Source organism: Monomorium pharaonis, chromosome 6 (genome assembly GCF_013373865.1).
Source record: "Monomorium pharaonis isolate MP-MQ-018 chromosome 6, ASM1337386v2, whole genome shotgun sequence".
Classification (NCBI taxonomy): Eukaryota; Metazoa; Arthropoda; class Insecta; order Hymenoptera; family Formicidae; genus Monomorium; species Monomorium pharaonis.
The window spans coordinates 10,782,110-10,806,434 of NC_050472.1; the positions used below are offsets into that span (position 1 = coordinate 10,782,110).

The window sequence follows — 24,325 nt, forward strand, 5'->3', positions numbered from 1 at the left end:
GTGACGCGACGTCGAAGTAAAAGAAAAAAGAAAACTTACCTCTTCGACACATTCCGCCGTACATTTTTATCGTCTGTCCCGTCTGGATCATCGTGGACTGTTCAATAAACCTCTCGATCTGTATCTTTTGTAGGTATTCCTTATTGTAAAATCATACAGCGAAAGCAATCGGATTTACACAGTATAGTGAAGCGAGATACAAGTGAAGTGAACGTTCGCCGGACGAACCACGGCCGAGTCAGATTTTTGAAGCTGTTCCTGCTTCGAGCGAGTTTTATCTTGAGGAATGATACCAAAGCGAAAAACAAAAATTTAAGACCTACTATCGTGATTAATGTATCGGAAGTGTTTCGAGTCTTAGAAGATATTGAATCGTTTGAATATTCGAATACTTCTACAGTCTTTCTTGTTATTTCTAAATCGATAAATTCCTTTGGGTCTTTCAATCTTAAATTTTTTTTTTTTTTTTATTCATCGGATTCTCATCTCTAGACAGAAAGGGTTGACACGTTTGCCGATTCGCCCGCAAACTCGAACTATATACGCTCTTGCCTACGACTTTTCCCTTTGCAAATTTGATTTGCCCGAACAGCGCAAAGTCCTTTCGGTAAAAATCGTTCTCTGAAAGCGCCCGTCTCTTCACAGTGACAAACGCGTGCGTGACTTAGAAACTTAATAACAAACTCTGACAAAATGTAGGTAATGCAAAAATGTATATACCTAAGGCCCTAATAAAAACTAGAAATCCTCTCGTGATTAATTATCCATAATATGTTACTTAAAATTACGCCGTCAGACTGGCTTGTGGCGGCGCGGCGGTGATAATGGTGGGCAATTAAATGTCCAACGATGACAATTTATCATCGTGTTATGAAACAAATGCCTTTTGTACAAATATCTCTGTGGTACATAAAATATGATTTACCTCACTACAATAAAAGGTATATATAATATACATATTTACCAGGTCTGTAACTTTAAAATGCGGGTTTCTTCAATAAAAATACGCAATAATTTAGACAAAATGGAAAAATATATTTTATTCAAAATATCGGCCCTCGCTTTCTACATATTTTTGCCATCTAGTAGGCAAATTATGGATGCCATTCCAAAAGAATTGAAAGTTGCGCGAGCCAAACCAGTCGTCGAGCCATTTTTGAACATCTTCATAAGAATGGAAATGCTGCTCGGCAAGTGAGTGTCCCATGGATGAAAACAGGTGGTAGTCGGAAAGAGCAAGGTCTGGTGAGTACGGCGGGTGAGGTAATATTTTCCATTCAAGTGCTGCCAGAGTGTTTTTAACCGGTTTTGCTGTGTAACTGGGTGCGTTGTCATGCAGCAAAATCACCTTCCCATGCCTTTGAGCCCATTCTGGTCGTTTTTCGACCAACGCATAATTCAAATTGATCATTTGTTGTCGGTAGCGATCAGTATTAACTGTTTCGCCAGGTTTCAGCTTGCAATTCGGTGTCTTCAAACTTTTTCGGTCGATTTTCACGTTCTTTGTCACTGACATCAAAATCACCACTTCTGAATCGTTTAAACCACCGTTCGCAAGTATCCACAGATAGAGTATGTGCACCGTATGTTTCCACAAGTATTCGATGTGCTTCCGCTGCTTTTTTCTTCTGATTGAATAAGAAAATCAGCACGTGCCGCAAATGCTCTTTGTTCGGCTCAAAACTCGACATGTTTACCACCAAAAAAAATGCTACTAACACTTAAACGTTTAAACAAATATGGCGTTTTGAAGCTAACTATCATAGCTACAAAATGACATATTGGTTATGACACCAGCATATATAGGTTTTGTGCTCCATCTCTTGGAAAAAAACCCGCATTTTAAAGTTACAGACCTGGTATATCATATACTTTTGTAATAGCTAATAAATAATAATTCTTAATAGTTTGTTAGTTAATTTTCGTGAAACCCGCCTATTTGACGCTTAAAATACGAAATCGCTTACACTTTATATATGTATATAGCCGATCGCGAGAATCTCGGGGAGCCTCAATTAACGGCAGCTTTGAAAACTCAAAACAGGAACTCGCTTCGTCGAGCCCTTCGGTAATCGGATACGAGTGCAAAACATGTTTACAACATGCGGCTTGAAATGATTATGCGACAACGAGAACAGAGGGAACGTCTACCTTTGTGAGAGATAATGCGCGTGTACGTGTGTTTACATGTGTTTGTATGTATGTATGTATGCATGTGTACAGAACACGCGTGAACGCGAAACGTCGATACTGGCCGTTCGCGATTGTTCTCGCCAGTGTTCTCGCGGGATGGAACAGCGCAGAGGTAATAAAATAGGGGTGATTAGAAAAAAATACAACAATGATAGCAAGGACGGTGATCGATACCGCGATTAACGTCTCCTTCGTTGACGACTGGTTCTCTCAACGATTTGACGCCTTCAACGAAACGTTTCTAGGGCTGGAATGTGTGAATACCTTAGGGATTTTAATGTATAAGCGTCGTCGAAACTCGAATACCCGCAGACCACCATAGACGCCGTAGATCACTTTGTCTTTTATCACGCGATTTTTATGACAGCCAAATGTCACGAATCGATTGCCATCGCGAGGATTCCCAGGTATCCAGATATCCGACAAACGAAGCACATGCAGTTGTCTATTTACTTCTATAAGGATCACGGCTCTGGTTCTGTTCGTAATCTTACAATTATAATAACTACTCGTAAGAAAGTAGCTAAACTTAGCTGCAGGGACCCGGACCGAATGAAATTAAGGTTCGGTTACGGTTACGGTTTAATAAAAAGATTTGAAAACCGGTTACGGTTTCAGTTTCGGTTTCTTGACAAATACAAAAACCCAAAACCGTTAATTACGGTTTTTTTCTGTTTTTTCCGGTTACGGTTCCGGTTCTTCTAATATTATTATTTAATAAGTAATTGTGTAATAGTAATTATTACATAATTTCTATTTATATTTAATAATTTATAATATTTAATATATTATTAAATATTATAATATTTAATAACATTTATTAATATTTAATAATAATTTATAAAAAATTATTTACGTATGAAAAGAAGGAATCAATTTGAATTGTGCTACCAATAAATCTATTGCTTCAAAAAAGACGATTAAATAAAAGAAATAAGAGAAAAAGGCAAAAAAAGTATGAGTAGTTAGACAAGAATCCGCAAAGTTGCAAATAAAGAGTAATAAGCAAAATGTGTACAATAATTTTTTATATCCAGAATATATACAGGGTGTCCTGCATCAGGTATGCAATACTTCATGGAAAGATCGACGAGATCAAGGTGAACATAAAAGTCTACTATAGTTTTTGGATATCTCCAATGGTAGCCGAGATATTAATTTTTCAAATTGTACGAATGAGAGCGCGCTGAGCCGCTCGAGCTATAGCACTACTGTGTCAATCAGTAGCTGCTGGCGGCAGCTTGAGCGGCTCAGTGCTTTCCTCGTCTATCTTTTCATGAACTATTGCATATTGGATGCGGGACACCCTATATAAAAAAACATACAGATATGTAGTAATAAGATTAAATGCAGTGGTAATAAAACTAATATGGTACGCTGTAGTACATATTAGTGTACTTAAACTAAAAAAAGTTTTAATAGAAAACACTATGTTCATGTCATATACGATTGTTGCAATTTCATAATTACAATCTTAGTTCAAAAATGTCACATTAGAAACCAATTAGATATAGGAAGCAGTAATATTCAATTAGACTCGAAGTATTATTAAGTAAAAATAATAAAAAGAAAAACGACAAAAAATTTAAATTAAAAATATAAAAATATTATGTAAAAGTAAATTTTAAAAACCAAAAAATATACCGAAAAAAACCGTAAACCTAAAAAAATTTAATGGTTTTCGGTTATGGTTCGGTGCTGTAAATTTAGCAGAATTCGGTTGTGGTTTACGGTTTTGGTCCGGCTAAAAAGCCGGTTATGAACCGGTTATCGGTTTCGGTTTCGGTGCGGTCCGGGTCCCTGCTTAGCTGTATAGTTTCGCTTGCGAATTGGAAATAATAAATGCACTTTCTCGTTATCCTTGCTTTCTCTCGCCTTTTTTTTATTGAATCAGTCGATCATCATCCGCGAAATACAGATGAGGAGTATAATTAAATAAATCACGAAGGAATCTTTATTTGCTGTAAGAATATCGATGCACATCAATCTGTGAAGATTTTGTGTGACGAAATATACACGGTTTTTTAAATAATGTTTATCTGTAAAATTCGTCCGGTTTGTCATCGACGGCGATCAATTTTCCGTTTCTTAACAATTTATAGTCTTTTTGTAACATTATTACTAACAACATCGGCGGCATGTGCACTTCTTTTTCCCGTACGTTATTCTTTTTGCTTTACGAGCGTAAAGAGTCTTTTTAAGTCTCGCGTGGCAGTCCGCTTGATCTCGTCTTCTGCGTATCGACTCAAACATCCCCCTTCGACTTATGGCGGTCCCAAACCCAGCTTACTCACTGTCGGCTGCGTGGTTGCCGAACAAGAAGACACATTAAGACATTAAGACACATCTACACGAAGAAATAGCGTTTCGCTTTTGTTCTTTTTCTTGGTTCATCTAACGAGCAAACAGTATTAATTAGAGTTTACGTATATTTTATATAGATAATAATCGTAATAATAATAATTCGTAATATCAATTCATCCCAACAACAAGTTTAATTTATTATCTGATAGTATTTTGTTCCTCTTTTCTCTTTTATTCTCTCTCTTTTTTTACCTCTCTTTTCCTTTCCCCTAACTCTCGTTCTATTCTTCGATCAATACTTTCTTCTTTATTAATATATCTCTCTGTTTATTATATATCATTATTTTATATATATGTACAGACTGATATCAACGCGTATAACATCAACGTCTTTTTTTCATGTTAAATCGAGTTTTCTCGCGGAAAAAGTTTGAAATCACATTAGGTGATAAACTGAAATAACTTATTACATATATTACTTCTTTCAAATTAATAATTTTCAGTAACAATATTTAATGATAATCGAATAAAAAATAAAAGAAACGTGTTAACGCAATAATAACCGAAAGGGAAATTAGTTCCGGCGTGCGGACAAGAAAAACAAGGCACAGCTAATTATTCAAAAAAAATCAATGTATTTCGGTCTTTCGTATAATAATAGAATTGATGAGTCAGATATAGCAATTGATGTAGATCGCAAATATCCCGTCGCAAGTTCCGATATACTGGTCTGGTTCGTATGACTTGAACGGTGGTTTTAAATTTAAGTAAAACGGTACGCAGTTAGAATTTTGATCGAAATTGACAGTTGGAATCTAACGCTTGAATTCTATACATGAATCGGCGGAGAGATAACGTGAGTACAATCAAAATAAAAGAAACACGGCGCTCACCAATGCGCTAAGATAATGAAATAAAGAACGGCGCTCACCAATGCGCTAAATTTGTGTGATAATAATCTGCGCTCACCAATGCGCTAAGTTCGTGTGATAATAACCGGCGCTCACCAATGCGCTAAATTTATGTGATAGTAATCTGCGCTCACCAATGCGCTAAGTTCGTGTGATAATAACCGGCGCTCACCAATGCGTTAAGTTTGAGTGTTATCACTTAAGCAAAAGTGATCCGAATATATCAAGAAAGAGGGAACTTCCCTGTTTCGCCAAATGTGAGGTACAGCTGTTGATGCCGACGGTCCTTGACCCAGAACGGCAGGTAGATCGTCTCCTGATGTGGCTACGGCAAGTAGTTGTTTCTTCCCTTGTAGTGATGTCTGGTGTGGAATCGCCAGGAGTGATGTAATTGTCGCGGCGAAGGATTCACACTTCACTCGCGTTGGATTGATATAACGCGAATTGAGGAAACGTTAATTCGTAAGTAGAACTCGTTTGCACTCTATGCTTTATACGTTGCGTATAACGGACAGAGAAGCGAAAGAATAAGCGCGAACAGACTGAATTTGACGAAGTTAGCCGTACAGTAATTTTCGCTAATAATCTTGAGAGACGTATGCGAAGGGCTGTCTGCACAAAGACTGTGTGGAGAGATCGCTTAATTTTTCGTCGTGACCACTATCCCCACTCATCGCTCAAATTTCCTGCCGCTTTTCTCCGAATAGTTTATTGGTTAACAAGAGATCGAGGGAGTTGACATATTTAACGCAATTTCCAATAAACGACCAGAAACACTGAGAAATTTTAAACAGCAGAAGTGAGGACAGCCCTTTGCTAGGCGAGGGGGGTGGCCCCGAACCGGTTGATGACAATGGTACCGGTTTGTGATCGCAGATGGTTGCAATTATGCATGTCCGGACGTGAACGTGCAGATCGATGAATCGAGATGCTTCGAAATTCTTAAGAAGCAATGACTGAGCAAACAAAGGCCCGAATGCGTATGTCGCCAGACCATTCGAAACGGTCACAAAATTTCTTTAAAAATAAACCCTATTTTCTTAACAACGTGTACGACCGCGCGTGATCGCGTTGCCGCCTTTCGCATCAGTCGATAGGCGAAATAGTTTGTCACGAGTATCAGCAAGGAACTTTCGGTCAATACGTGTTTCAAAATAAATACACACTTTGTACAAGCGCGCAAGCGGCGATTCAATTTCAATCGCGCTCGTTCTCAAGATCGCCGGAACGGCTCAGCGCTGAGCCAGGAGCATGTATCTCGTAAGCTTGATGATTACGAGAATATATGGACAGGTGATAAAACAATCGAAATTTATCCACAGAAAGGGCACTTTATTTTATTTCGTTACACTCAACTTTGCGTTTCGGAAATTCTAAGGTTGACGCGCCGCCGCATTAAGTCCAGCTGCCCTCTGTTATCAGGCGCATCGACTGCGCTCGGCTTCTCCAAGGCGAAACAAAGCGCTCATCGTGGCCGCGGCAATCGGCGTGCTTAAATTAATCTCACGTTAACTTTATACACTGGCGGTCTATAATTTTTCTCCCGCGACAGACTACAGCGGGTTTTCGTTCGTGATAATAGCTTGAACTTTGAGAATAGACGCACTCGAGAATTGAGATACTCGCGAATTCGATGTAACTTTTGAAATATAGTATACAGACCGGAGATGGCGGTCTGTATACAACAGATGTCTAGGGCCGGCTGACTGCCGAGCCGCGGCATTCTGAGCGCGAACAATCTCAACATACCGTCGCTCGTCGCAGGGCATCCCGATTTCACGTGCTCCATTGATTATTAGCAGATCACGCTGCTGCCACGAGCAAGCGAGCCGTCGGAGCTCTCGCTCAAGCGTGGCAGCCGAACCTAAGATTGATCTCTCGAGCTCGCGCTCGAACACACTTAATTTAAGGCAAACCCAAGGAGGAAAACCCAAGCCCGCAAGCGAGGACCCAGCAAACCCCCCCCCCCCCGTGAAGTTTATTAAGATCGAATACACTGCAAGAATTACAAGTGTCGAGAATGAGGTGCAAGCGTCTTGTTAATGAATAATCGTATGTCTACATCTAAAATCGTGTTAATAGCGACAAATCGGAGACCTGACTTCCGTGGACTGGCTGCAGACACGGTCGCACACGCGAAATTCGAGAGCGGCTCGCAATTTCACTCAATCGGCTTACGCGCGGTTGCGTAGCAGCGAATGGCTCGTGAGAGCACGTATAAAAGGAATCGAGGCGACTTAATTGTATTCGCATGTAGCTCGAAAAGGCTTCCAGAATCTCACTAATATCACTAATCACTAAACTCAAGGGTGATTTGACTCGTCTAATCGAGACGGAATTGAACGTGGTCCGGGAAGGAACTGAGGCGTCGTCACATCGTGTGCGGCCAGTACGCAATACGCGCCCCTGCTCGCCTCCCTAACGCTCAGCGTCACCGCCGACGGTGACCAATAAAAATCGGTCGCGTGACAAAACGGTCTTGTCTGTACGGTGCGTCGCACGGGAGATTTAGATGAATAGACGGGCGCCGTCAATGTAAAAGGTTCTCGTCTATGTTCCGACGGAACATAACGCATATATATCATATATATTAGTTTTTTTTTAATTTATTGATTATTACTTTATAAAATTATATATATGATAAACATGTATTGTTTTCTTTGTCTTTTTCAATGAAAGATTTTAATAAGCCTGACATGCATTCATGCATTGCCATTTTATCTTCATGCGTTTTCTATTTATCTAATCTTTTCTTTTGATATCATTTTTGTTTTTCTATTTCATGTAAAGCTTTATCTTCTCGTTTTCCCTTATCCCTTTCTTCCATAATATTTAAAAAATTTTCAGTACAGTCGTTTAAAATTGCATCAACTTGTTTCTTTTCTTTTCAGGAACTGTAAATATTAATATTTATGTAACTTATAATCGTTAAAATACTAATTATTACACTAAAGTATCACAATAAGGTATCACAATCCACAAATTTAATTAAAAATATTTTATTATTGTATTTATCAAAAGTTTGAATACTTACGTTTTGTTGTTTAGCGTGAAAGGGTTGGAGTGTACGTGTGAGAGAGTGATCAGACGAAATTACGAGATGGATAATTTACGAGTATAAAAAACTTTATTCGAATTCGCTAGTACACCAGACGCGACGTGTAGGTCTTAATCGTTCCGTATCTCGTAGACGACTTCTCGTGAACCCCTGTTTTTCCGTTCTCTCCGCATTTATCCCTTCCTGGGATTCCGCCCTTGATCTGCTATTGTGGTTCGTTGCCCGATTTTAACTATCGTTGTTTTTCGTTTTCGCAGTTTTGTCAATTTTGCTCGTCACTGTTCGCGCGCTTATTTTCGGGCAACGACCTGCCGGTTTGCGGGCATGTAACGACGCGATCGCCACAGTTGCTACTATCTCTAATTTGTTGGGTTCTTTCTTAGATGTTGATGAAAATTATATATTATTTTAAGAATTCTTTACAGAATATAAATATGATGAAGGATCTTCGCTACTTGCAATAGCAAAAGGCTCTATATATGCTTTCTCGCCAAATATAGAGTCAATTACCTATTGCATATAAAATTATTAGTTTATAAAGAAACTATTTAAAAAGAAATTAAGAATATTATAGTTGTGTGGGAGGGTCTCTCTCTCTCTCTCTCTACATGCGTGTATGTGTGTAAGATTGTGTCAAATTGTTTCATTGAATGACAGAATTATTTGATCGAAAAATTAATTAAGTTATTAATATTTAGATAAATATACTAACTGAAAGAAATGCCTAAAAATTTCTGCCATTTCTGGATTGTTTATTTTGATCTTTAATATTTTAATATTTTTGTACGTTTTTTTCAAACTTGAAATTTTTGTTGCACATTGTATACCTGTTACGTTTAATAATGATTTTCTTTTTTTTATTTCTGTTGCTATTTCAGTCCAAATTTTATTATGCCGTTTATTTTGTGAGAATTTAATTTCTTTATTTCTATAAACTTCTAGTAATAAGTACAGAAGCAACATAATATATGACTTAAAAGTTTCTGCGTATAATATATAAGTAAACATAAATGCATGCGCTTAAAAAACTAATAAAATTTTATAATTTTAATACATATCCCAAGAAAAAAAATAACACAGGATCACAGAATAAAAAAAGTATTTTGTTCCGGAAAAAAGACCAAAGCCTCGCCTACAATAGCAATCGTAAAGTCGTAAATGTTGGTTGTAGTTTTAAGTCGCCTAGGCGGAAGCGCAGTTACAATATCAACGTTGTCTACATAGATAAAATGCACGTAATTTTTGATCGCGCTTGTGATTCGTTGGGATTAGATTTTGTTCTGTCCTTAGATGATTTGATTGACTTGTCTTAAAGTCGCAGTCGCAGGAATAGGAATTTGACCAACTTGCGCGACTGCGATGACGGCCTTGCGACCTTTTCCAACGACCGCCGGTACGACTGTACGACCATTCACGACTGCTATTGTAGACGAAGCTCAACTGTTTCCTACATATTTTGATGTGCAGAAACAGGACCTTCTTATCACGTGTATCTCATAAACGTGATATAAATTTTTGAGAAATGGATTCTACTTCTGCACGTCAAAATATGTGGAGAACAGTTGATCTTCCTTCTGGAACAAAATACCTTTTTATTCTGTGGTCTTATGTAATAATAATACCATTATATCATATTTATTTTAACTTTTACAGAAAACATCTTACCCAACTTTTTTGTATTTACAATGTTAGATGTTGTAACTGTTTTTTTTCTGTTGCTGTTTGATTTTTTCAATTAAACTGCATAGAAAATTTTCATCTGTAAAAAAATCATTAATTTATTCTATTAATACAGATTGTACATGTATACATTCTTTTAGAAGCTTCTTTTAATATACAGGGTGTCGTGTAAAACTTTAGACAATGTTTACAAGCAAGTAGAACGCATTAAACTGAACAGAAAAGTGTATAATATATAGTATAGCTAAGTTATACGATTTCACAACTGTTATATTATTTTATAAAAATCACTCAAGTTTATATCAATTCATTATACACGGTGATTTAGGTCGCCCGGAGAAGCCGACATATACATGTTTCTCATGAAAAACTGAGTCAAAAAGTCCTCTATCATTTTACAATAGTAAAAAAAAATTTCATTTCTCCAAGAGCAAATATTCATCATCTCCGCGTTCTTGGAAAGATGAAAATTTTTTTGAACATTACAAAACGGTAGAGGACTTTTCGATTCAGTTTTTCATGAGAAACATGTATGTGCCAGCTCCTTCGAGTAACCTGGGTTACCCTGTATATTTGTACACATGTAAGTAGATTTGTAAAAAAAATGAAATAAATATTTTGCATCTATTTACAAAAGGAATAATAAACATGAAATAATTTACCTTTGTTTGCTCTTTCGTAATCATTTTTATTTAATGTGAGAGTAATAATTTCTTCTATATTTTAATTTAGGACAGACAATTCCTGCAAACCGGATTCCTTGTTCATTGTTTAATTTTTCGTCTAACAACAGTTTTCTTTGAAACAATTTTTCATCAAACAGCATCCCATTAACTGCCCCATGTTCAGACTTAAAGCAACTGATGCGCGTGAAATAGAATAAATCTAGGGAATATGTTTCTGAAATTGTTTAATCTGATACAACGTACGCGTGCATTAGCATGAAATGAAATGACTTTCTGTCGCTTTATGCGCGTCATGCGCGAATCCATGGATTTTTTATGAGCACATTGACGAGAAATGGAACGATTTTTTGTCACTTCATGCGCATGCGTGAATCAAAAAGCATCCCTGAATGGTTAAGTTCGCTATTTAGACCTGGTTTCACAAATTAATAGTTAAACTGAGCTTAACTAAACGATCGTTACATTTAACGTCATGGTTAAACTTATATTGCGTTCCACATAGTGTTTTTAACTGTAGTTCACGTAAACTATACAAAGAAACTCTCAAAGATTTTTCTTTCTTCTCAAACATTGAAAGTGATTGATTTGATCTTATATTAATATTCGATATATAATATCAGGTCAATTTCTCACTAGAGATAGATACAGATTATGTCTCACGCACTCCTTTAAAAAAATTTTTAATTTAAATTTCCTCTTCGTTATTTTCCATTGAATCTTGTCTATTATATTATCTGGCACTTCTTCCGGCGCTTCTTTAATTGTTATAACTTTTTGATGACGTCCACCAGCCCAGTCATTTGTGTTATTAATGACACCTTTTATTGCTGTTTCGAATGTTTTCATTGACAAACAGTCATTATTTTCTTTAAACCCAGGTGAATACAAGCTTTTAAAAAAAATCAGTATTTATTGTACATAAAAAATACTATCTACGTTTTACGCTGTTCTTTTAATTGTAAAAAAATTATTTGACATACCATAAAGACAGGTATATAATGCAAACTGAGAAAAAACTTCTTTCCCTGGCATTTTTTAAACAGTGGTTAATTGATTACCAACATCTTGTGTAATAAATTGGCGAATTATTTTACCAAAATTGCGTGTGAGGGAATGATCTTTATTAATGGAGTTTTGGATTTTAAAACACTAAGAGAAAAGTCAAAATAAGTAAATTTGTATTTTAACTTAATATACTTGATTGAAATATTAAATTACTAGGATTCAAAATATATTTAAAAATTTGATATTTATAATAAATTTACGATACATTTACGGATATGTAAACGTGGCGAGGATCGCTCGACTCGAATGTGAAAAGACACAATTACAAAGACGTTTCGTGCATGTAGGCGGTAATTACGCGAGCACTAGTAATAACGCAAACAGACTCGTGTGGCGAGAGATAGATACAGCGTTCGAGAATCGCATTCAGACAGGTGCAGTGATAAATACGAACTATATTGAACCGCGAACGTTTTTAGAAGACGCAGGCGGTATAGTGCTCGAGCGAGTGCGGGACGCTCTAGAAAAACACAACAGTGTAAAAGTGAACACAGCATTCAACGGCATGTTTGTAACGGGTGATAAACGTGCCAACAAAAGTATAAACACTAAAAATTGTGAACTATTCCAAACGTCGGACTTGGACAAGTGGTACAAGCGACGCATTATCGAGCCCACTTTGGTTTCGCTCGAAGAGTTTCAAGAACGTGATAGCGGGTGGGCATTGTCGCAAATTATCAATTTGACTCTAAATATAAATAAGTACAATCCTTTACACGCGGGGTGTCATGTGACATTACCGCGAGAAATAATGACGAAGCGTGCGATAGTGAACGTTAATTCGAAGGACAATGCATGCTTCGCATGGTCAGTGGTCGCCGCTCTACATCCTGCTGAAAGACATAGTGAAAGGGAGTCGTCATATCCACATTATACAACAGTCCTAAACTTTGATGATATTATGTTTCCCGTTACAATAAAGGACATTGAAAAATTTGAGAGTGTTAACAATATATCGATCAACGTCTACGGGATGAAAAAGGAAATGACAATGCTAAAGATTCTTCCGCTGCGGCTCTCCAATGACAAGAAAGAGAAGCATGTCAATTTATTATACGTGCAAAATCCGCGCGAAGACAGCGTGGGCCACTTTGTCTGGATAAAAAATCTGTCCCGCCTCGTCAGCTCCCAACTAAGTAAAAAGGAGCACAAGAAATACATTTGCGATCGGTATGTATAATATATTAAAAGAATTCTCATGATCTAGCAAAAAAGTAATTAAAAATGTTTTCATTATTTTTACAGGTGCTTGCACTATTTTTCATCATGCAAGAGGTTGCAATCACATGCTGCAGACTGTCAGAGAATGAACGACTGCGCTATCACATTGCCCGCTGAAGACGACAAGTGGTTGAATTTCCGGAATGTAAACCACAAGGAACGAGTGCCCTTTATCGTCTACGCGGACCTCGAGTGTGTGCTGCGGAAGACGCAACATAATACAGAACAAGCGTCATACACATATCAACAACATGAGGTGTTCAGCATCGGATATTACGTGCGATGCTCGTACGATAACGCGTTATCCGCGTACCGGTTTCGTCGTGATAAAGATTGCGTCGCGTGGTTCACTAAACAACTTGAAGAATTAGCGTATGACGTTAAGACTCGTTTATCAATTAATGTCCCCATGGAAACGTTATCGGAGGAACAATTGGAGGCATACCGTAGCGCGACGCAGTGTCATATCTGCGATAAGCCATTCGCATCGGATGACATGCGGGTGCGCGATCATTGTCATTTGACCGGTCGTTATCGCGGTCCTGCACATTCTCTCTGCAATTTAAATTATCAAAATGCCTCATACATGCCAGTTATTTTTCATAATTTATCTGGATACGATTCGCATTTCATTATTAAGGAAATAGCCACGGCGTTCAAAGGGAAGACCGACGTACTCCCCATCACGAAAGAAAAGTACATTTCTTTTACAAAACATGTCGTAGACACAGCTGATAAATTAGATCCATACAATTACATAAAACTACGGTTCATAGATTCATATAAATTTTTAAATACTAGTCTCGAAAAATTGGCATCATTTCTAGGCAAAAAAAAATTAAAAATTGTACGTTCCGAATTTTTACACTTATCTGACGAGGATTTCGATTTATTGACACGAAAAGGTGTATTTCCGTATGAGTACGTTGACTGCGTGAACAAGCTGCAGGACACGTGTTTACCGCCGCGCGAATCATTTTTCAGTTCCCTGACCTCTGATACTGTATCCGAGAGCGATTACATGCACGCCGAGAATGTCTGGAAGCGATTCTCCGTTCGAACATTAGGTGAATACAGTGATCTATATTTGAAAACAGATGTGTTATTGTTAGCTGACATTTTTGAAAATTTCCGCGATAAATGCTTAGAAAGTTACGGTCTCGATCTTGCACATTATTACACTCTTCCCGGATACACGTGGGACGCTATGTTAAAATATACAAAAATTACTTTCGAACTGCTTACGGACATCGACATGGTAATGTTTATCGAGCGCGGTATACGCGGCGGTCTCACAAGGGAACGGACAGAACTGTCCCTCACCGATTTTAATGAGCTTTGGATATGTTGTAGAACATAAAAAAATATTACACCCATATTTTTTTTTATCTGCGTATCTCGACGTTTAGGGGTTGAAACCACCTCTCGAAAATGACGCATTTTTTCGTTTTTTGCGAATATCTTTGAAAATACAAGGTTTATGAAAAAATGTTCTATACAAAAGTTTTATGGCATTTTATATTCTTTACAATAGTATATTTATATTTTTTGAAATTTTAAAATTTTTTAATTTATTCCACCCCCACCCCTTTTTTTCAACATTTAAAAAATTTTGTAAGGACAAAAATTAAAGAGCATTAAAAGCTGAATCCACCCATATATAATAACATATGGGTTCCATCATTCTCAATTATTAGCAAAACGAGATAGTAATCTCGCGCTATAGATGCCGCGCTAGAAGTAGTGTTGCGTTATTTCTTTAGTCGCGTCACACTCAATAACTGCCTCTTCTGCGTATATTTTTATATTAAAACATAAAAATGGATTAATCTTAATTATATAATACGCAACGTATTACACGATATAAAGCATAAGTGCATATATATAACAAAAGTAGCATATATACGTATGTGCCTACGTACATTTTCATTGTTACAAATGCGAATATAAATTAATATGAAGCAAAATATTTTTTAACATTTAAAACTGCAAATACAATATAATGAAATATATAATATTAAGAGAAAAATATAAAACATAAACTGCAATAACTATTTGCATAATTATATTATTTACACTATATGCACGTAGCACGCTCTGATAATAAAGATAATATAAGTATATAAGTATATAATTTAATTTAATTTGAAGTTTGAAAATACATTTATACGGATGTATATATACATTTTGCATACGACACGGACAAATAACTTTAATATCAGTGTTGATAAAGGCACCGGTTGTTTTCGCGCAAGCGCATCACGTGAGGCTTCAGTAAAATATCCATTAGTAATAGGAAGGAGATATTTGATCCCCATACAATTTTTTGCAAATTTATAAAAACGTGAACACATTTCACATATTAAACACGCATGTATATTTTCTCGTATTAAATAGAATAATTTATAAATATTGTATTTTATTTAATAAATACTGGTAAGATTTTTTGCAAAATTGTATGGGGACCAAACATTTCCTTCCTATTACTAATAGATACTTTATTGAAGCCTCACGCCTGCGCAAGAATAACCAATCCGTCTATCACTGTTGCTAAATTTATACGCCGGTGTCGTGTGCAAGATGTATGATCAAATATCTCCTTCCTATTACTAATGGATATTTTACTGAAGCCTCACGTGATACGCTTGCGCGAAAACAACCGGTCCCTTTATCAACACTGATATTAAACTTATTTGTCCGTGTCGTATGCAAAATGTATATATACATCCGTATAAATGTATTTTCAAACTTCAAATTAAATTAAATTATATACTTATATACTTATATTATCTTTATTATCAGAGCGTGCTACGTGCATATAGTGTAAATAATATAATTATGCAAATAGTTATTGCAGTTTATGTTTTATATTTTTCTCTTAATATTATATATTTCGTTATATTGTATTTGCAGTTTTAAATGTTAAAAAATATTTTGCTTTATATTAATTTATATTCGCATTTGTAACAATGAAAATGTACGTAGGCACATACGTATATATGCTACTTTTGTTATATATATGCATTTATGCTTTATATCGTGTAATACGTTGCGTATTATATAATTAAGATTAATTTTTATGTTTTAATATAAAAATATACGCAGAAGAGGCAGTTATTGAGTGTGACGCGACTAAAGAAATAACGCAACACTACTTCTAGCGCGGCATCTATAGCGCGAGATTACTATCTCGTTTTGCTAATAATTGAGAATGATGGAACCCATATGTTATTATATATGGGTAGATTCAGCTTTTAATGCTCTTTAATTTTTGTCCTTACAAAATTTTTTAAATGTTGAAAAAAAAGGGGTGGGGGTGGAATAAATTAAAAAATTTTAAAATTTAAAAAAACATAAATATACTATTGTAAAGAATATAAAATACCATAAAACTTTCGTATAAAACATTTTTTCATAAACCTTGTATTTTCAAAGATATTCGCAAAAAATGAAAAAATGCGTTATTTTCGAGGGGTGGTTTCAACCCCTAAACGTCGAGATACGCAGATAAAAAAAAATATGGGTCGAATATTTTTTTATGTTCTACAACATATCCAAAGCTCATTAAAATCGGTGAGGGACAGTTCTGTCCGTTCCCTTGTCAGTCAATGTTCAAGCAGATATGCACAGGCTAACAACAAGTACATGCAGACGTACGACCCATCGAAACCATCCTCATATCTTATGTATTTTGACATTAATAATTTGTATGGTTGGGCGATGTGTCAGCCGCTGCCGTATGGAGAATTTCAATGGGTCGAAGTCTCGAATTTTGACATAAATGCGATCGCTGCTGATTCACCAACGGGATACATTCTCGAAGTTGATCTCGAGTATCCCCGAGACCTTCACGACGAGCACACTGACTTACCTTTCTGCCCAACACGCGATAAACCACCAGGCAAGCGAGAATATAAACTTCTCGCCACGCTGTATGATAAGAAACGTTACGTCATACATTACCGCAACCTGCAGCAGTGCACGCGTCATGGTCTTCGTATCGCGAAGATACACCGTATATTACAATTCGCACAATCTCCATGGCTCTGTAAATACATAGAGTTAAATACACGATTTCGAACCCTCGCCAAAAATGATTTCAAAAAAAACTTGTATAAATTAATGAATAATGCAGTGTTTGGTAAAACCATGGAGAATGTGCGCAATCATGTTGACGTTAAGTTGTTGACAAAATGGGCGGGGCGGTATGGTGCGGAATCATTGATTGCGAAACCAAATTTTCATAGTCGAAGTATTTTTGCAGAAAATTTAATCGCCATTGAACTTAGAAAACTCAAGGTGAAATTATATAAGCCGATTTACGTAGGCATGTGTATTTTAGACATTTCTAAGACGTGTCTATATGAATTTCACTACGAGTACATGTTACCTCTGTATCGCGACAAATGTAGAGTCATGTACACCGACACTGACAGTCTCATATACCTCGTCGAGTGTGAGGATATTTACGAGACGATGAAACGTGATATCGCTAGGTTCGACACGAGCGATTATCCGGTCGACAATGCATACGGTATGCCTCTCAAGAATAAAAAAGTTCCAGGCCTGATGAAAGATGAGAACAATGGTATGATAATGACTGAGTTCGTTGGACTTAGAGCAAAGATGTATGCGTTGAAGGTGGATGGAAAGAAGAATACTAAAAAGGCGAAAGGTGTCAAGAATCATGTTGTAGCGCGAACCATAACGTTCGATGATTATACCCGGTGTTTGAGAGATGAGATCGAGATGACGTGTCGCCAATCATGCATAAGATCCAAGCTGCATGAAGTATATACAGTGTCTGAAACGAAAATTGCTTTGAGTCCGTACGACGATAAGAGATACCTTATACCCGATTCAGTTGAAACGTTACCGTGGGGACATTATCGAATACCGCTTTAATATATTTATATCTTTAACATTATATAGTTTTTAAATTTCACATTTTACATTAAAAATAATTTTATATATATTTTTATGTTAAAAACAAGTATTAATAAGAATGTATTGGATGATGGAAGGATGATGGAAGGATGATGGAAGGATGATAAAGAAATCTCGCATAATATAAAATTAATATAATAATGTATTTGATTACATTGTACTTTTATGTGACTATAATAAAAACAATTTTTTATATGGATTAAATAACAGGTTCTTTATGTATCTATGAATTATGCGATTCATCGAATCCCAGCCACTTGACATAAATCTCATCTCCTTTTCTGCGCAATATTTTTTCAACGAGATACACCATCAAGATTTGCAACACGCTGCAGCTTATATTCGTAAAATCCTCCAGCGATAGGTTTTCCACAGGAATCTTCCAGTACATATATCACAGAATTGGTACGCTCAGTGTTGCCAATTTAGCTATTTTGTAGCTAGATCTAGCTATTTTTTCTTTCATCTAGCTTGTAAAAAATGAATTTTGTTATTAGCTATTTTTCTAGCTTTTTTTCTTATAAAGTTAAGGAAAGGAAAAATATGTAAATGTTCTTTTTTTTTATATGCATGCGTGCGAATGAGAATGCAAAAGCATAGGCTTGTCTATAACAGAATCTTAAGTCATAAGAAATTACCAATCATATTCAATTATTCTTCTCTAAATTCAAATGTGATTGGTTAATATCTTACGACTTACAACTTCATAAAGTCTCTACTCTCTAGTACGATTAGTTGGTCAATGATACATGATACGTGGGAGCACTAATGTCTTCAAACTTTTGTATACATATTTTTCAAATTATATTAAGGTTATTATAATTTATTTAAGGTTATTATAATTTATGAAAATTTATTTATCAGACATTATATTGTAGGAAAATATAATAAACTACTCTTCTTTGTACATATTGATAATAATTTCTGCAAAAGAAATAAAATTTAAAAAAACTTGTTTTTCTCTATAGTCTTTAAGTTAGTTTAAGTCTCCAGGTATGTAAGCATTATCAAAAATAAACATCTTTTATAAACTGATTTTTATTATATCAATATTGTATTTTATATTAATGTTATTTTATGATAAATGTTTTAGCAATGAGTAAAGTCTCTAAATATAGTCAAAAATTCAGAACAGAATGTGTTTGAAAAGCCCGCTTGCCCGCTCACTAGCGGACAAATTAAAGCACTAGTGAGTGCGAGTGGGGAGCAAGCGGGGCGCTAGGAAGCGTCGCGCGCGTTGGTAAGAGAGGAGGGAGAAGGTCGTGTGTAGCGTCGGAAGAAGAAAGAAGGAGACTCGGCCCTTGGCAATAATAGAGCTAAACCGGGCATTGGGCCCATAAAGTTTTGAAGGACAGGAGGAGGACGCAATCGCCACAGGGGCGGTAGTCATCATTGACTGTTGGAGGACGCAATCGCCACAGGGGCGGTAGTCCGTTGTATTTGGTCTGAAGGTAATCTCACTGTCTATCAATGACAACATATCTCACGTAGTCAATGGGACTTACGAGAGATAGAAACTGGCGAGTGGTCAGAGGGACCTTGTGCTCACCCCTTTTGTTTGGTCAGAGGGACCATGTGCCCCCCCCCTTTTTTTTTCCTTTTCGTTTCTCCTCTTATGTAGTATAAAAACAATTTCATTAATTGCATTAAATAAAATAAGACTTATTTACAGTTTGTTTCTTTTATTTCTCTTTGTACGTAATTCCTTTGTGTAACCTGCTTGTTAAATTTGTAGGACAGTTAGGAGTGTTAACTCCGTGAGTACGGAACTCTAATTTCTAAACAGAATGGTTAAAACAAAGAAATGTTTGCAAACTGGCTTTTAGAATGTCCTGCCAATGCTACGAGAGCTTGTTGTAAATATTGCAAATGTGAAATCAATGCAAAATTAAGCGATTTAATTCATCACATGAAAACGAAGAAGCATATTAAAGCTGCAGCACCTTTCTCATCAGCCAGATTTCAACAGTCAACATTGAATATTTTAAGAAGAACTTTAAAACATTCTGCTGCAGAAGCAAAATTAGCTATGTTTGTTTGCAATCACTCTTCTATTTTGTCAATAGATCATCTTGGTCTATTATGCAAAAATGTATTTAATGAATCTTTGGCAGCTAACGAGTTGAGACTTCATCGAACTAAATGTAGTGGTATAATACAGTGTGTATTATACCCACATTTTCAACAAGACTTATTTAAATCGATTCAATCAGAATCAAGTTTTAATAAATATAGCTTATTTTTGGATGAATCTACAGATATAACTGTGAAAAAAATTTTAGCTATTGGTATTAACTATTTTGATACAAACAAAGGAATAATTGTATCTACATTTTTAACATTAACAGAATTAAATTCGTGCGATGCGGAAAGTCTTGCTGTTGCTGTTAAAGAGGCATTAAATATTTATAAATTGCCTTTAAAAAACTTAGTTGGTATTGCAACTGTAGTACGACAATTGTAGTACGATGATTGGAATAAATAATGGACTTTATAAAAAATTGAAAGAAGATGTACCAAATTTAATTTTAATTAAGTGTGTTTGCCATTCGTTACAATTGACGGTTTCTCATGCAGTAAGTGATTCATTATTGTATTCTTATTTATAAGTAAGTAAATTTTGTCATTAAATGTAAACTATTTGTTCATTATTTACTAAAAAGCAGTTAAAAAGTTATCTAATAAAAATTAAATTACCCTGAAAGTCGAGCTTTATTTTAAAATTCCATTTTTAGTATTTTAGTATTTTTTAAGTGTTCATAAATTAAGTAAAAAAAAGCGATCTCAAAAAAAGCATTGAAAAGGTATTACTTAACTAAAACTGCCTGCTTCTGCATCAAAACCGGGGCAAGTGCGCCATCGAGACAAAATTTTCTAAAGTGTGACTTCTTAATATTTTCTTTTTTTCTAAAAATGACCTTATGCATCTATAAAGTACAGTTTAAATGTCATGTTGCCAAAGTGTTAATGTTGCATAAAAATTTGGAAGCTTGTGGGAGAAGAGTAAACAGAAACTTTGTATTTTCGGGTATGCACTTACCCCAACTGACTTTATATAAAACTATTAATAATGGAAAAGAACCCCCAAAAATTGTACAGATTTCAAATACAAGATGACTTTCGATTGAATGCGCCATATCATCAATTTTAAATCAATATTTAGAATTAACAACTCATTTTGAAATTGTACGAAATTCTGAGAAATGTTACACTGCGGAACTTTTATATAATATGTACAAAGATGAAAAAAATTTATTATATTTATTATTCTTAAAACCTGTTTTAAATAACATTCAACAAGTAAATAAAGCATTTGAAGCCAATAATGCAGATCCTTTAAAGTTATTAAGTGATCTTGTATTATTAATTAACAGTATTAGTAAAATAATAGTGCTTCCATTTCATAAAGTAGATCCCATACGAAATGATATTACCTCATTTCTAGATCAAAATCCTTATTTAGGTTATGCTTTTAAAAATAAAATGAGAGAACTTACAGAAAAAAAATAATTACCTCTGCAGAAGAAAAAAATATACGATATAGATGAAAAAATTTTTTGCTCACTTTATATAAACAGATAAAACAAAGATTGCCTGATAACATATTTTGGAAAAAATCAATTTATTTGCAGTTGACAATGTACTTAGACATAATAATTTAACAATTACACCTTTGTTAACTGAATATTAATCCTTTACAGATTTCACTAATAGAAATGAAATATAATAAATTCCACTTGGTTAAGTGGAATAATATAAAACACACAGAAGTTTATAAATATCGAGATTCTGCAAATGAAAATCCTTTTAAAAACATTGCAGAAATTGCTTTATTATTTTTAGTACTTCCGATGTCAAATGCAGAAGTTGAGCGTATCTTTAGTCAACTCAACTTAATAAAAAATAAAACAAGAAATAAGTTAGCCCTTGATATGGTCAATTGAATATTATGTGTACGATATGGTTTAAAAAGGCATGGCAAATGTTGTCATGATTATGAATTGCCAGAAAAAGTATTAAAAATGATTGGTACCAATAAAGCTTATCCTTATAAATATGAAAACTTTAACTTAAGTAATTTAATTTTTAATAAATATTTTTACTAGTCTGCTATACCAAAGCCTACACGAAGGAAATTTTATATTAATAATTACTATAGTATACTTAGTTATATTTGTAGAATATTGTACTTAACACGTTTAGTAATCTGCATTTAATTGTCATACATTTAGTTGTCAAGTGCAATTGTAAACGTGCAATTTATATACCTCTACTATTTTATTTTTTCCTAAATTTGTATTATGTAATACTGTTTTATTTTATCCAAAGTTTGTATTATGCAATACTGTTTTATTTTTTCCTAAGTTTGTATTGAGTAACAAAAATACTCGGTTTATATTAAAAATTAAATGAGTACATTTATTAGTACAGATTTAAAAAGCTCGAAAAAAATGTTTACTTTTCTCATTTTTACTCCTTGAAAAATACTTGTTCGGGATTTGATTTTCCCTTGCAAATTTTCCATTCCTTGAATTCGTCGCGCTTGCTGACGGCGTGTTCACAGCATGCCAATGAGAATTAGCAGCGGACGAGCGGGGACATAACAATATCACGCCGGCCGTCTCGAACCGCAGTTTCTGAGCGTCATGCTCCTCGGTGGAGGACCGCGTGATCCTCTCGATGGAGGATCGCGTGGTCCTCCGCAGATCAGCTGCTTGGTGAGTGATCGCCACGCACTGTAAGCGTTTGATCGGATGGTGTGGAGGCGCCCGATTTCTCGGAGCAATCCTCCGCAGCCAGTCTTGTGCCTGCTACCGCCCGCCAAGATCACTCTTCGCGCTTCGCGCAATTCAATCAAAGTTCAAGTATTCACGATCCCGCGCTATTTCTTTCTATCTCGGGACCGCGAGTGCGTCAAAGTACGTCGAAGTTCGCTTTGTTTCTCAATTAACTGTTCATTGAGTGTTATATTTTGCGCGCAATCGCGGATTGAGAGATCACGCAGGGATATCGACAGTACGACCATCTCATTAACAGGTTGACGACGTCGCGTTCGTGATTGCACGGCTGCTGCGCGACAAGATATCCGTCGATCGCGATCGCAAGATTTCCGTCGCGAAAGCGTGCATCCCACGCTTAACAAGATTTCCGACGCGCTTTTCTTTTCGGCAGCTTATCATCGTGCTAGGAAGATTTCCGATCGCTGACATCTCGTCGTCTTCGCGTACGTCCGAATCTCAATCTCAATTCCGCGCGAGCGTGCACTCTGTGTTTGTTCAGTGAGAGGTGAAACATTTAATAAAAATTTGTTAAGTTGACCTGTCAGTGTGTCATTTACGATCCACCTCATCTAGTTCCATCCTCGAGTGACTTTCCGAAGTCACACGACACGCACTCCGCGCTCAGCGCTGGGCGGTTCCGGCACTCGCGCCGACATAAACGGCGCTTTCGCAATCAATACTGTTTATGTAATAACAGACTTATAATAATAACAACGCGCTAACGTTTTTGTTAGCGCGTTCTAAATACGGGCTTTTGTGTTAAATTTCAACTATTGTCTATATAGCTATTATCTTTTCCTTGCCGTTAAAATTTAGCTATTATCTAGCTTTTTTTAAGATACTGGTTAGCTATCTTTTTTTTCAACTTTTGGCAACACTGGGTACGCTGTACTTTAATAATTTTAAATATCTCGTCGTGAGCATTGTGTCCTGCCTGGTGTGAGGCCTCAAGCAATCGAAGGCGATCCACAAGCTCGTTGGGATCACCCCAATGAACATAATCGATCTTGTTATCATTTAATGTAATAGCGCTTGGTAGACCTTGTCCAACTTTTGCGTCTGTTACTAAGGGCGCAATTATATTTTTATATTTAGACCCTTTGTTGCCCATTACTTGATTATGTGCAATATGTCAACGTCTATATGCATTTGTCAATAGAATGTTTTCATAATTTTGGAAGTCATTATTCGTGTACATATTGGGCATTTTTATGAAAATTAATTCGTACCGACCAAACGTTCCCGTGTATATTTTACCATCTATAACTATCCCGAGTAGAAAATAGTTAGGGAAATCCTCATGTAGCATAAGGCCCCGATGAGGATTTAATAAGGATGCCATAAAAAGGGCTACCTTAATATTACCACATCAGGGCCTTATAAGGTATTATTAAGGATGCCTTAAACTTACTGAGTAAGATTTTGTTATGGAAAACTAACAAGGGCCTTACAAGGTGTTATTAAGGATGCCTTAGATTT

At 35.8% G+C, this 24,325-nt stretch overlaps 1 protein-coding gene across 1 annotated transcript; it reads left to right on the forward strand.

The window, feature by feature from the left end:
* Positions 1–9,825: 9,825 nt before the first annotated feature.
* On the forward strand, positions 9,826–13,099 carry LOC118646348. Its single transcript, XM_036289040.1, has 2 exons — positions 9,826–9,955; positions 12,185–13,099. The coding sequence occupies exons 1-2, from the start codon at positions 9,826–9,828 to the stop codon at positions 13,075–13,077; spliced, it is 1,023 nt and encodes a 340-aa protein (XP_036144933.1). The 3' UTR covers positions 13,078–13,099.
* The last annotated feature ends 11,226 nt before the right edge of the window (positions 13,100–24,325 follow it).